Here is a 14687-nt window from a genome sequence, read left to right on the forward strand (position 1 = left end):
TTAACTTTTAAGAATACTGAATTCCATCAGGTGCCAGTGGCTCACATCTGTAATCCTAATTATTCTGAGATCTGAGGATCATGGTTTGAAACCAGTCCAGGCAGGAAAGTCCATGAGATTCTTATCGCCCATTAACTACCCAAAAAGTTGGAAATGGAACTGTGGCTCAAGTGGTAGTATGCTAGCCTGGAGTGAAAAAGCTCAGAAAGAGTGCACAGGCCCTGAATTCAAGCCCCAGGATCGAGTTTCCTTGGAATGTACCTTGTCCTTTTATGGGAGGTGCGTGGCTTTGGTCCACACAGGGTTCAGCTGGCTCACACCCCTCTCAGCCACTGTTGGGAAGTGCCCTGCCTACGCTGCCCACTGCCCAGCTTAGCAGGCGCCGTCTGCTTCTGGACCTTCCCCTCGGAGTACCAGGGCTTTCTGCTGCCTCGTTTACCAGTTCATTTCTCCTGTTTAAAACTAGGCAATGAAGCCGGGCGCTGGTGGCTCATGCCTATAATCCTAGCTACTCAGGAGGCTGAGATCTGAGGATCGCGGTTCAAAGCCAGCCCGGGCAGGAAAGACCGTGAGACTCTTATCTCCAATAAACCACCAGAAAACCGGAAGTGGCACTGTAGCTCAAGTGGTAGAGCGCTCACCTTGAGCTGAAGAGCTGAGGGACAGCGCCCAGGCCCAGAGTTCAAGCCTCACGACCAACAAAAAAAAAAAAATAAATAAAATAAAAAAAATAAAACTAGGCAATGAGGCAAGACAAGCACGTGGCAGTGGGCTGTGCCATGTGCTTGCAGGTGGGCACTAGGCAGTTCTGGGTGGCATGTTTTGTACTTCCCATACATAGTGGTGCTTGCTTTTTGCTTGCAGTGTAAGGAGCTGGCCAAGTCCAAGGCGGAAGTGGCCTGCATGGCCGTGTATGAGACTGACGTGTTTGTGGTGGGGACCGAGAGGGGACGGGCCTTCGTCAACGCCAGGAAGGACTTCCAGAAGGACTTTGTAAAATACTGTAAGCAGCATGTCTTTTTCTTTTGTATTTTGTAAATCTAAACCTAAGAATTTATAGGTGAGAAATGCCATTTCTTCTTCCTAAAACATAATGAGATTTAGATTAAAAACCAAAAAGACTTTGCCAATGTTTATGGAACAGGTGAAGTATCTGAGCAGGCGTATAGGTGTTTTCTTCTTTCCTCTTTTTCGAGGGCATGCTGGGGATGGACCCTCGGCCCTTGCTCATACTAGGCAAGGGCTGTACCACGGAGCCACAGTGTGACCACCGCCCTCAGCTCTTGTTTCCTCTCCTTCCCCCTTCCCCTGGGCGTTGTGTCCTAGCATTGAGCCACAGCCCTGACCCTTAAAGAGCTTCATTTAGCTCTTGCTCTGGGTCCTTAGCTGTATTTTTTTCCCCTATAAATACATATATTCTCCCAGTCCTGGGGCTTGAACTTAGGACCTGGGTGCTGTTCTCTAAGCTTTTTTGTTTCAGGCTAGCACTCTACCACTTGAGCCATAGTTCGACTTCTGGCTTTTTGGTGGTTAGAGATAAGAGACCTCACAGACTTGCTGACTGGCTTCAAATTTGTAATCCTCATGTCTCAGCCTCCTGAGCAGCTATGATTACAGGCATGAGCTACTAGTGTTCAGCTTGCTCTGATTAATTTTAAGGTAAGGTTCTCACTTTTGTCTAGTTTAGTGGTTATTATGTTGGACTTTGCAAATCTAGAGTTATTTGGTGATGACCTTCTCAGATGAACAGATGTAGCTGATGAATTATTCTTACTGCTTCTTTTTTCACCAGCTAATAATCTGATGTGTTTATAGTCATAGCTATGCTTACTTACGAGTTGGATGCGAGCCATTTATATCCTTGAGGATTTGACCATATAAGATGTCTCTTATTCCTTCCCTTTGTGATTCTCACATGTGAGCGGTGTGTCCCAGTCAGCCCCATCACTCTCCCTCCTTTGTGTTTTATAACAAAGCATAGTTGCTGCCAAATAGAACAAAACATTCTTGCTGAAAGGCAGATGCTGCGGTGCTGGGTATGAGCCTTTTTTTGGTCAATTCTTCACAGGCGTTGAGGAAGAGGAGAAGGCGGCCGAGATGCACAAGATGAAGGTGGCTGGCCAGGGAAGCCGGATGAGCGTGGATGCTGTGGAAATTGAAACTCTCAGAAAAACAGTTGAGGACTATTTCTGCTTTTGCTATGGTAAAAGATCATTGTGTGCCGCGTTTTTCACATGTCGCTGTGTCCTTGCAGTCCTGTGATGCATCTGTACCCACTGTGCTGACTACTGTGCAGGCCGAGGGGACAGCCATTCCTCCTTTTAGAGGCCAGCATAGCCATTAGACCCCGTGCCCTGCAAAGCCACCTGTGCGAATTGAGTCACAGGAAAAGCCAGTGGCTGGCTAGGAGAGGAGGGAAAGTTGAACGGTGGGATCAGGCCTTCTGGTTCCTGTGGGTGTAAATGCATTCACACAGGAACTTCAGTTTAAAAATGTCCTGGAGCTTTGGTGGCAGTAGCATCTGTCAGGTTGTAGTGTAGGGATGCAGAATGTGTTAAATGTGAAATCAGGCTGTGCTACTGTTTAGGTTTGATTTGGTTCCCCAGGCTGGACTGGAGCAGTCTATCCTTTGGCCACAGTCTCCTGAGTGTGTTGGGAGTATAGTCGCACCCCATGCTCAAGCTATTTTGAACTTGGATTCTTCCTCCCTTTACCTTCTGAGCTATGTCCTGTTAGAAATTAGCTATTTTTACTTCCATGTGTGTGTGTGTGTGTGTGTGTGTGCGTGCGTGCGTGTGTGCTTGTGTATGTGTGTGTGTTCCAGGGCTGGGGTTCTCAGCCTGGTGGTGCCTGAGCTTTTTTCTCAAGGCTACTGCTCTGCCATTTGAACTACAACTCAAGTTCTGGCCTTTTGGTGATTAATTGGCAATAAGACTCATGGACTTTCTTGCCTGGGTTGGTTTTGAACCATGACCTTCAGATCTCAGCCTCCTGAGTAGTTATAATAACAGGCTTGAGCCACCTGTTTTCCTTATGGTTTTTATGTTTTGGGTTTCTTTTTGTTGTTGTTGTTGTTTGCTTTTAGCCAGTTCTGCAGTTGAACTCAGGAGTTGGACACTGTCCATAAGCTTCTTTGGCTCAAGGCTAGCACTCTACCACTTGAGCCACAGTGCCACTTCTGGCTTTTTCTGTGTATGTGGTGCTGAGGAATTGAACCCAGGGCTTCATGAATGCTAGGCAAGCACTCTGCCACTGAGCCACATTCCCAGCCTTTCCTCAAGTTTTTTTTTTTTTTTTTTTTTGTCGGCCGTGGGGCTTGAACTCTGGGCCTGGGCGCTGTCCCTCAGCTCTTCAGCTCAAGGTGAGCGCTCTACCACTTGAGCTACAGCGCCACTTCCGGTTTTCTGGTGGTTTATTGGAGATAGGAGTCTCACGGTCTCTCCTGCCCGGGCTGGCTTTGAACCGCGATCCTCAGATCTCAGCCTCCTGAGTAGCTAGGATTACAGGCGTGAGCCACCAGCGCCCGGCGCCCTTTCCTCAAGTTTTAACATTGATTTATTTAGTGTAAACAGGTTAAGATTCAGAGAAATGGAAAATGAACATTTCCTGCTACATGCAAGAAATGTGACTGAAAGACTCCCCTTTCCTGTGGGTTTGATGTGCTTACTATTTGGCTCTTTCATTTCTGCAACTCTAGCTCAGCGGCATTGGACTGGCACACGCTTGAGCTCAGTTTTAAATGAGACATGGCGGGGGTAGTGTGCGCTGTCTGGCGTGGTGCTGAGACGCTGAGTGTGGCGGGGTTTGTCTCTTCCTCCATCAGGGAAAGCGTTAGGCAAGTCCACCGTGGTCCCTGTCCCCTACGAGAAGATGCTGCGGGACCAGTCTGCTGTGGTGGTACAGGGACTCCCTGAGGGGGTGACCTTCCAGCATCCCGAGAACTACGATCTGGCCACCCTCAAATGGATTTTGGAGAACAAAGCAGGGATCTCGTTCATCATTAAGAGGTGAAGTGTGCTCCCTTCTTGGCCAGTGTCAATTCTTCTCAAAGACCAGCAGAACTTCTTTACAATATTTTAATGAGGTATCATTAACACTTAGGCTTTAAAATAGTTCTGTGTATTCATACATGCTGTTTTGTTTGTTTTCTTATGATGCAGGCCTTTCCTAGAGCCGAAGAAACACCTAGGTGAGTGTGTGCATCTGTGTTTTGTTTCTGAGAGACCTGTCCCTCCACACCACAGGACCCCAAGTGCTCTTGAGTTTCTTGAGGCTCTGGCAGAGCCAAGACGTTTTTGGTGGGGGTGGGGGTGGGGGAGTAGTCATGGGGCTTGAACTCAGGACCTGGGTGCTATCCCTGAGCTTCTTTTGTTCAAGGGTAGCACTGTGCCACTTGAGCCACAGTGCCACTACTGGCTTTTTCTGAGTAGTTTATTGGAGGTAAAGGTCTAATAGACTTTCCTGCCTGGGCAGGCATTGAACAGTGATCCTCAGATCTCAGCCTCCTGAGTAGCTAGGATTACAAGTGTAAGCCACAGGTGCCTGGCTCAACCAATACCTTTTAGTTGGTAAAGAGGTCACAAGGTGAAAAAAGAGGCCACAAGGTGAAAAAGAGGCCACTTATGACACTTGATGACAGAGGCCTGTCAGCCTTAGTGCAACCCGCACACATTGACTTGCACTACTGTGGAATTGCCCTGCTGGTGATAGAGCCAGCCTGGCACAAGCCTGGATACTGAGGGTACCACAGCTGTGTACAAAGCTGTGACATTGTCATATCTCCCAGAGTGACCAGGACAGCCCAGCAATGACACTGGCACACCTCCCAGAGTGACTGGGACAGCCCTAGGAACAGCCTAGAGAAAGACTCTGGGCCTTCAGTGGAAGTCCTGCCTCTGAGGTTGGAAAGGCTCCCGGCCAGAGGCTCAGGATGCGGTCCTGAGTGGGAGCTATCCTGCAGGTTGCTTTCAGAGACCCCTGGCTGTTGCATTGTGAGAATGAGAGTGGCAAAGGTGACACAGGGAGCCAGGGTCACTGGAGACTCCTGTTTGGATGGTGCAGTGTTTGCATTCAGAGCCACATCCCCAGCCCGTCATTGGGAACCTCTTAACTATGGAAGAATGAGAGGAAAAAAATACACACACACAGACTTTGTTTCTGTTAAATTTCTTTAAAAAATTTCAACATGTTGAAAATAATTTTTTTACCTGCTTTATTGGAGTGTAGTTAACACATCTTAAAATGAACCCATTTTTTTTTAAATTTTTTTATTGTAAAGATACTATACAGAGGGTTACAGTTACATGAGTGAGGTAATGAGTACACTTCCTCTTGAGCATTGTTACCTCCTCCATTGTTTTCCCCCTACCATCCCCTCCCTCCCTCCCTTCCCCAAGGTTCTTTTTTTTTGATTGTGATTAAGTGATTACTTAATTTCTGGTAATTCACAGTATTGTCGAATAATGATGCTCGTTTAAAGTCACAAGTTCATTCTAACTTTCCTGGAGCAAATTGTCTATCACAGTCTGTAATATATAACGGTGCTCACATGTTATATACCATATATGTGATCAGCAGCATGGGGATATTTGGTAGTGGTTCAACCAGATGAGTGGGAGTTCTTTGTTTCTTAAGTCCTGTTTTGAAAATGAACCCATTTTAATTGTACAATTCTATGAATCTTAGGAAATGTTAAGAATCTAAGCCGGGCGCCGGTGGCTCACGCCTGTAATCCTAGAGCTACTCAGGAGGCTGAGATCTGAGCATCGAGGTTCAAAGCCAGCCCAGGCAGGAAAGTCCGTGAGACTCTTAGCTCCAATAAACCACTAGAAAACCGGAAGTAGCACTGTGGCTCAAGTGGTAGAGCGTTCACCTTGAGCTGAAGAGTGCAGGGACAGCGCCCAGGCCCAGAGTTCAAGCCCTATGACTGACCAAAAAATAAAAAATAAAAAATAAATCTAAAAAGCAAGTGCTACAGCACTTGGCTGGTGTGGGAGACTTGCTGAGTTCCATCCCCAGCACTGCACAGATGTGATGCAGCTTGGGCTGGCCTCAAACTCTCCATCCTCTTGGGGGACTATAGCTACATACACCGGGCTCTCTCTGTTTCTTGTTAGATGATTGGCAAGTTCTTTCTCTAATTCCATCACATCTCTTAACTTGCTTTAAGTTTGACTGAAACCGATTTTATTCTTTGACTCTTTGTGCTTTGATGTTTCATCCCATAAACCATTACTTGGGAGCAGAGTGGGGTGAGCACTTGTGTTGCTTGCCTGTGGGCCTGGTTTGACCCTTGGGACCTGGAAAAATCAAACCAGCCCCCCAACATTGTTTAACCCATTGTCTTGAAGATTTCTTTTGCAAGTCTTAACAGCTTTAGCTCTGGTAGACAGACCCATAGCTCTGGTAGACAGACCCATTGCTCTGTTGCTGAGCCAGCCCAAGTCTGCAGTCTGCAGTGGGTCTGACTTAAAGCTGACATGTCCCAGGTGAGACTGTGCATTCATCTTTTGTGGCTGTCCAGTTGTTCCAGCGTTTAGTGCTGAAAAGTACACCCTTCCTCCTGGGTTGCCCTGGCAACTTGGAGGGGAATCAGCTGACCCTGACTATGTCTGTCTGGGCTTTTCCATAGCAGCTCATGCAGTGTGAGAGTCAGGACAGCGCCCCCTCCACTGGCCCCTTTCTTGCCCCTCCTCTGTCTGGGGGCCCTTCTTTCTTGCCTCTGTTCTGGCTAGAGTCAGCATCCATTGGAAGGGCTGATGGTTGGCCCTGCACCAGGACTAAAGGAGGCCAGTGTGCTGTGAGCCTGGGCTCCAGTTGACACAGATGCGTACATTAGAGTGCAGATGGATGGACTGCAGCTTGCTTTTCATTCCTGGCTGTGTACATTTGGGACATCACGGGGGATGTGGACCGTGTACAGATCATAGAATGACCTTGTGTGTCCATTTAACACTTTTGTAATAAGTTCTCATGCTTGGCAGGGAGCCAGGCCTCCAAGCACTGAGCTGTACCCCAGGTCCTCTTTGATTTTATTAACTTATTTTTCTTTACTTGGACATAGTTTAGATTGGTGTCCTCTGCCATTGGCATTTGTTTTTGAGACATGGGAGGGATCTGGCTTGTTCTGTCATGGGTGAATGCTCACGGCTACTGGGCCACTCCAGGCTGGGGCTGCAGGGCTGGACTTCATTACCAAACCTGAATTAGTTGAGAAGTCAGGAGGCTCATCCCAAAGTCCCAGGGTGCACCTGCAGTTGGTATATGCGTTCCAGACCAAGAGTGTCTTCATTGCCCTGGGTCTCCCCAGGCTGACATTGAGGGCTTCTGCTGACCCATTACCTTCATTTGACTTTTCCAGATTGTTCTATAAATGAATCCTAGTGTGTGGACTTCTGATGCCTTGTTTTTTTTTGGTCGGTCATGGAGCTTAAACTCTGGGCATGGGTGCTGTCTCTCAGCTCTTCAGCTCAAGGCTAGTGCTCTACCACTTGAGCCACAGAGCTACTTCTGGTTTTCTGGTGGTTTATTGGAGATAAGAGTCTCATGGGCTTTCCTGCCCAGGCTGGCTTTGAACCGTGATCCTCAAATTTCAGCCTTCTGAGTAGCTAGGATTACAGGCATGAGCCACCAGTGCCCAGCTTACCTTGTTCTTGTGAAAAGCATCCATGTTTCATGGAGCCATAGTTCATCCTGTTTTCCTACTGAACAGTACTCTAATTTAGTCCACATTTATATTATGTATATTATTCTACTGTTCTGTTTTTGGAGACAGGGTCCTATTTGCTATGTAGCCCAGGAAGTCCTTGAACTCACAATCTTCTTTTTTTTTTTTTTTTTCCTACTCTGCAACTTACTTTTTATTGAAAGAATCTTATGAAGGATTTTTAAAATTTAGCCACCTATTCAATGGCAAAGGTTTAACTGCTTTTTTACATGTAACTAATATGAACTGTTTTCTCAACAAGAAAATCCTGATCAGAAAAAGAAGACATGCCACCAAGTGTTTTTTTGTTTTTGTTTTTGTTTTTTGGTCGGTCGTGGGGCTTGAACTCTGGGCTTGGGCGCTGTCCCTGCGCTCTTCAGCTCAAGGCCAGTGCTCTACCACTTGAGCCACAGCACCGCTTCGGTTTTCTAGTGGTTTATTGGAGATAAGAGTCTCACAGACTTTCCTGCCTGGGCTGGCTTTGAACATCGATGCTCAGTTCTCAGCCTCTTTAGTAGCTAGGATTACAGGCGTGAGCCATCGGCGCCCAGACTAAATTAAGTGTTTTTAATCAAAAAAGCTAACCAGTTGTCTAGTTACATTTCTCCACCCAAAACGCTACATAAACTTGGTAGTAACTGAATTTCTAGGCAACATATTCAAAGTTGAGATTAAAAATTAGGTGAAAAAAGAGTCCTCAGGTCCAATTAAGAGCCCTGCTTCATACATACCAGTGGTTCTGGCTAGACTCTAGACAATATACTAAAAAGCCTGCTAACAACATTAACTTCAAGTAGCCTTTTTCCAGTTTCCAATTTGTGAATAAAGATATAGTTTGTTAATTCTATCAGAAACCTTGTTGCAACTTGTTTTATTTACAATGCCAACTTCTGGGAGCTTAACTAAAGTTAACTAGACAATAAACTAGGCAGAAATTGCTCTACAGAAAGAGAGAAATCCTAAAATGCCACTTTCCACAGAGAACCCACAATTGTTTTATTCAGAAAAGAGAAGCTTTCACTTGGACTTGAAGAGACTCAGCCAAAATTTAGGCTGTGTATTCAAACTACACATGCAATGAGGACAATATTACGCTAATACAATTGATGTGCTGTTACATTTGTCTACTGTTTGTCTAATGTTAACAATTATAAACAGTAGTGCAACTAGTATTTGGAACAATCCTTGTAATGTTACAATGTCAGGCACATTTCACATCTGTTCACACCACTGGTTCTCTTTGCGTACCTGGGCTTCCTCCTCTTCAGTAAAGTTGTTCTTTTTTTTTTTTTTTTTTCTTGTCTGTCATGGGACCTGAAATCTAGCCCTGGACTCTGGCCCTGGACGCTGTCCCTCAGCTCTTCAGCTCTAGGCTTGCACTCTACCATTTGAGCCACAGCACCACTTCCGACTTTTTTGGCATATGTGGTGCTGAGGAATCAAACCCTGGCCTCATACATGCGAGGCAAGCACTCTGCCACTGAGCCACCTTCCCAGCCCCATCTAAATTCTTTTTTGTGATTAAGTGATTACATAATTTCCCAAATTTCACAGTATTGTGGGATAGTGATTCTTAATTAAAGTCACAAGCACATTCTAACTTTCATGGGGCAAATTGTCTATCGTGGTCTATAACATTTATGAGTTCTATGAGCTTTGCAATACAGTTATTTCTCTTCCAGTAAAGTCATTCTTTTTTTTTTTTTTTTTTTTTTTGTCGGTCGTGGGGCTTGAACTCTGGGCCTGGGCGCTGTCCCTCAGCTCTTCAGCTCAAGGCGAGCGCTCTACACTTGAGCTACAGCGCCACTTCCGGTTTTCTGGTGGTTTATTGGAGATAGGAGTCTCACGGTCTCTCCTGCCCGGGCTGGCTTTGAACCGCGATCCTCAGATCTCAGCCTCCTGAGTAGCTAGGATTACAGGCGTGAGCCACCAGCGCCCGGCTCAGTAAAGTCATTCTTAATGTTGAAAGTTTTTCGAATCTCCTCAGGAGTTTTCTCCTTAATCATATTGGCAACAGTCTTACCTGTGACATCAAGCAAACCTTTGATGTCTAAGTAGTTTGCAGCCAGAATAAGTTCAAAAGATGTTCCTTGGTCAACTTTCAGGAATTCTTGGTCCCAAACAGGAATATCATCTGTACACTTTTCTTTGTTCTCATCATCCTCTGGAGGAGGAGGATCATCCTTGTGGTGGGTGCACCACGGAATGACCTTTTTAAGTATTGCTGTGTTACCATGTGGTAGAGGAACTGGGTCATCATCTCCTTCATCATCCATTCCCAAATTTTCGAACATGGTCTTGATGATCACAGATTGTTTGGCAATTTCTATATCAACTTCAAATATTTCTCCATCAGAACTCTGCAACTTAATTGAAGGCATGGTATTTGGTCTCGAAAAGACGGCGGACAGGAGTCTGCCAGGAGCAAGGCAACATCCACGCAAGCAGAAGAGAAAGACAAAGACAAGGCCACTCGCAATCTTCTTTTTTTAACCTTGTGGTTGCTGGGATTATAGATATATGTAACCTCACTCCACCGCACCTGTTACAGACACAGCATAATTTTCTCACATATCTGGTGATGGAAGTTGGGGTTCTCTTGGATATTACATTAAGGACTGGTCGCCTGTTGGGTTATAGGGTTTTTTTTCCAGTGCCAGTGAATAGAACCCAGGTCCTTGTACATAACACCATGGGTTTACTTATTTGTTTAATTAGCTAGTTCTGGGACTTGAACTCAAGATCTTGTATTCCTTCTTCCTTCCTCCTCCTCCTCCTCCTCCTCCTCTTCCTCCTCCTCCTCTTCCTCCTCCTTCTCCTCCTTTTTTTTCTTTGACCAACATCCTGGGGCTTAACTTGGGCTGGGACACTGTTCCTGAGATTCTTTTAATCTTCTACTTGAGCCAGAGTTCCATTTTTGGCCTTTTTTTGGGTAGTTTATTACTGATAAGAGTCTCAAAGTAGACACCCAAGCATACTTTATATCTGCCACCATAATCATTGCCATTCCTACAGGAGTAAAAGTATTCAGCTGATTAGCCACACTACATGGAGGCAATATCAAATGATCACCAGCCATACTCTGAGCCTTAGGCTTTATTTTCCTTTTTACTGTGGGAAGACTAACAGATATCGTATTATCTAACTCATTACTTGATATTGTTCTTCATGGTACATATTATGTAGTAGCCCATTTCCACATGTCTTATCAATGGGAGCAGTATTTGCAATTATAGGTGGTTTTGTCCATTGATACTCACTATTTACTGAATACACCCTCAATGACATATGAGCTAAAGTTCACTTTACTATCATATTTATTGGTGTAAACATAACATTCTTCCCTCAGCATTTCCTAGGACTAGCAGGGATACCACGACATTATTCAGGCTACCCAGATGCTTATACTACATGAAACACCGTATCATCAATAGGGTCATTTATCTCACAGCTGTGTCATCCTAATAATTTCTATAATATGAGAAGCAATCTCATGGACTTTTCTGCGCAGGCTGGCTTTGAACTGCGATCCTCAAATCTCAGCCTCCTGAGTAGCTAGGATTACAAGTGTGAGCCATTGGTACCTGTCAGCCTTTTACTCTGGCATAGCTTTTTGGCTTGGCTGACATTCTATCCCTTGAGCCATGCCTCCAGTCCTGCTCATTGCTGCATAGTTTGGGATGAGTTCTTATCTTGTAGCCCAAGCTGGCCTAGAATCCATGATTCTCCTGCCCCCGCACCTGATATAAAATGCATCATTTTAAAGTATTCAGTTCAGTAGGTTTCTTGTTTGTTACTATTTAGAGCATTTAGTTTAAAACTGGCTTTGTGTGGATTCTTTAACTAGCTGACATTCAACAAAGGAGTTTATGCATACAGTGAATCTTGAACACTGCCTCCCCTTCCTTCATTCTCCCCTTCAGCTCAGTGGATTTATTAGTATGTTTACAAATTGTGCAACCATTTCCATCATCCCCACAAGAACCCCCCCCCCCGCCATTATCTTGCCAGCTCTGCCACTAGAGGTCAGAGTTGGTTCTTCATGGTGGCTGCTCACTGACCTGGTGCCTCCCTGCTTGTGGCTCTGCAGTTAGTCACGATGTATTAGTCAGAGGCGAAGGGTTGAAGCCTTGTTCTTGTCTTTGTGCACAGGTGGTCGTGTGATGGTACCAGACGTGGAAAGGTCGATTCTGTCTCCGGGCGGCAGGTAAGCAAGGTGGGGCTGTGGTCACAGAGCTGGAGCGGGGGAGTGTTGACCTGACTCTGCAAGCACATCCTCCGGGAGTCTTGCACAAACTTGATTTGTTTTGTTTGGGATGGCGTCTTACCAGCCCAGGCTGGTCTCAGACTCTGTCCTGGCCTCAGCCTCCCCAGTGCTGGGATTGCAGGTGTGTGCTCCAACACCTGTCCTTCGGGCCTGCTAGTCATGATGCAGTATTGTCTAGGTTTATCCTCAAGCTGTGTGAGTGATTTCCCCATGGCAGAGTCTGACCCGCTTCCTTCTTCTTCCAGCTGTGGCCCCATCAAGGTGAAAACGGAGCCCACAGAAGACTCTGGTACGTGTGTGCTCTGATACTGGGTGTAGCATTTGGGTGTACTTGAGAAGTGAGTGCTCCCTGCCTGTAAGGTTGCACTCCACGCTGCCAGCTAGTCGTATGGCATTGTTCGCTGAGGTGCTGTTGGCTGTGCACATGAGCTGCGGCACACGGGCTTCTAGATGATAGAATTGACTGCTCTCCCCCTCCCATCCATCTGTAGACCACGATGCCTGGCCCACCTCCACCCTTTCTCTCTTTCTCTCTCTCTCTCTCTCTCTCTCTCTCTCTCTCTCTCTCTCTCTCTCTCTCTCTCGTTCTTAATTTCTTTTCTTTTCTTTTTTTTTTTTTTGGGTCCGGTCGTGGGGCCTGCACTCTGGGCCTGGGCGCTGTCCCTCAGCTCTTCAGCTCAAGGCTAGCGCTCTACCACGTGAGCCACAGCGCCACTTCCGGCTTTTTTCTTTTTGTTTATGTGGTGCTGGGGAATCAAACCCAGGGCCTCATGCATGCAAGGCAAGCACTCTACCACTGAGCCACCTTCCCAGCCCATCTTTCTTTCTTTCTTTCTTTCTTTCTTTCTTTCTTTCTTTCTTTCTTTCTTTCTTTCTTTCTTTCTTTCTTTCTTTCTTCCTTCCTTCCTTCCTTCCTTCCTTTCTTCCTTCCTTTCTTTCTTTCTTTCTTCCTTTCTTTCTTTCCTTCCTTCTTCTGTCCTGGGGCTTGAACTCTGGGCTTGGGCACTGTCCCTGTGCTCTTCAGCTCAAGGCTAGCACGCTACCACTTGAGCCACAGCACCACTTCCGGCTTTTTTCTTTTTGCTTATGTGGTGCTGAGGAATCGAACCCAGGGCCTCAGGCATGCAAGGCAAGCGCTCTACCATTGAGTCACCTTCCCAGTCCCCCAGGCTGGCTTTGAACCGCGATCTTCAGATCTCAGCCTCCTGAGTAGCTAGGATTGCAGGCGTGAGCCACTGGCACCCGGCTTCCTCCACTCCTTCTCTCTCCACTCATTTCCTACTTTGGAAGAAAGCTGTTTTTGGCATTCATTCCCTTTTAGGTATAAATGGAGTTTAGTAAGTATTAGCTCCTAGAGGCTGTTGCTCTTTTTTTGGTAGCACAACATTCACCTGTTTCAACAGGACCTACTAGATTGAGTTCAGGTTTGTTTGTGGTTCTGAGGTTTGAACTCGGGGCCTGGGGCTTGCAAGGCGGGTTCTCTGCTGTTTGCCACCCCTTCAGCAGCGACTCAGCCCTTGTGCAGTGCACAGTGCGGTGATGTCCCCAGACCTCGTGGAGGGAGTGCGGTGCTTCGGTGCTCTGACCGCCAGTGGTCGCCACCTGAAAGTGTGGTGAGGAGACGCCAGCTGTTTCCGCTCGCTCCGTCTACCTCTGCCCAGTTCTGCCTGTTTTTGTTTTTTTTTTTTTTAACTGTTGCTGAGCCAAAAAAAAAAAAATTGTTCAAGGCTGGCACTCTACCACTCTGGGCCACAGCTCCACTTGTGGTTTTCTGGTGGTTCATAGGAGATAGAGATCCTCAGATTTCAGCCTCTTGAATAGCTAGGATTACAGGCATGAGCCTCCGGCACCCCGCTGCTCTGCCTGTTTTGCCAGGAGAGAGAGTCATTAGCATCTCACTCCTGGTCTCAGGGTCATTCCTCTGCACCCTGTCTCCTTGGGCTAGTGACATACATGTGGCTCCACCATGCCCGCCTTTGCCTAATGTTTTTATTGGTGGTGCAGAGGTTTGAAGTCGGGGCCATCTCTCAGGCCTTGCCTTCCAAGTGGGGAGGCTGTTAGGCTGGTACTGGAGTCTGAGAGGCAGAGAGGCCCTGGGCTCCGGTAGCAAGGGGCACCATACACTGGTCTGTGGGAAGGTGCTGATGAGCACGCACAGGGGAGCAGGGTGGAGTTGTGCTGGCGCTGTGTTGTACTTCCTTCCTGCCTGCCCCTTCCCGGACTGTGCCTTCCACCAGGGACCCTGAACTCCTGATCCTCTGCCTGCCTCGGCCTCCCTGGAGCTGGGACTGCGGGCATACACCACCATACCCCGTTCTGAAAGTCCCATTTTCTCAGAAGGGGTTCATGTAACTAGGATAAACTAGTTACGTGGGCATATAACTAGGTTAAAATGTGAGAAGTGTGTGCATGTGTGGATCTCCCCACACTGCAGAGGGAAGGAGGGCCACATGCCCAGCTCCTGGCCTCTAATCGCTTCCTTCTTTCCCCCTCTGATGCCAGGCATCATTGGAGTGGATTGTCCACCCACTCTGCACAGCTGTGCAGAAGGCATGCTGGGCCCTTGTTAGCAAGAAGGGGTTTGCTGTAGGAGATGTTCTCCTGGGTTCTAAGCTCAGTGCTTTGGTCCGTGTGTGCGCTGTGCTGAAGTGTGCTGGGGATGCGTGTGTGGTGTGCATGGGCCTGTGTGTGGGCTGCGCTGTGTACTGGTGCTGC

General features: G+C 46.9%; 1 protein-coding gene and 1 pseudogene across 9 annotated transcripts in view; one reads left to right on the forward strand and one right to left on the reverse strand.

Moving 5' to 3' along the window:
• The window catches only part of Gtf2i (general transcription factor IIi), a 67138-nt gene that overhangs the window by 20073 nt on the left and 32378 nt on the right, over positions 1–14687 (forward strand). For all 8 annotated transcript variants that reach the window (XM_070035573.1, XM_070035567.1, XM_070035571.1 and 5 more), the window contains exons 3-8: positions 865–1003; positions 2069–2203; positions 3824–4007; positions 4161–4189; positions 11858–11912; positions 12218–12261. In XM_070035573.1, the coding sequence (XP_069891674.1) occupies positions 865–1003; positions 2069–2203; positions 3824–4007; positions 4161–4189; positions 11858–11912; positions 12218–12261 (586 nt within the window). The remainder of the gene's footprint in view (positions 1–864; positions 1004–2068; positions 2204–3823; positions 4008–4160; positions 4190–11857; positions 11913–12217; positions 12262–14687) is intronic.
• On the reverse strand, positions 9619–10174 carry LOC138836784 (S-phase kinase-associated protein 1 pseudogene; annotated as a pseudogene). Its single transcript, XR_011375061.1, has one exon. The product of XR_011375061.1 is annotated as an S-phase kinase-associated protein 1 pseudogene (transcript).

This window comes from Dipodomys merriami, unplaced genomic scaffold (genome assembly GCF_024711535.1).
Source record: "Dipodomys merriami isolate MVZ:Mamm:240054 unplaced genomic scaffold, mDipMer1.0.p SCAF_26, whole genome shotgun sequence".
Taxonomy (NCBI): domain Eukaryota; kingdom Metazoa; phylum Chordata; class Mammalia; order Rodentia; family Heteromyidae; genus Dipodomys; species Dipodomys merriami.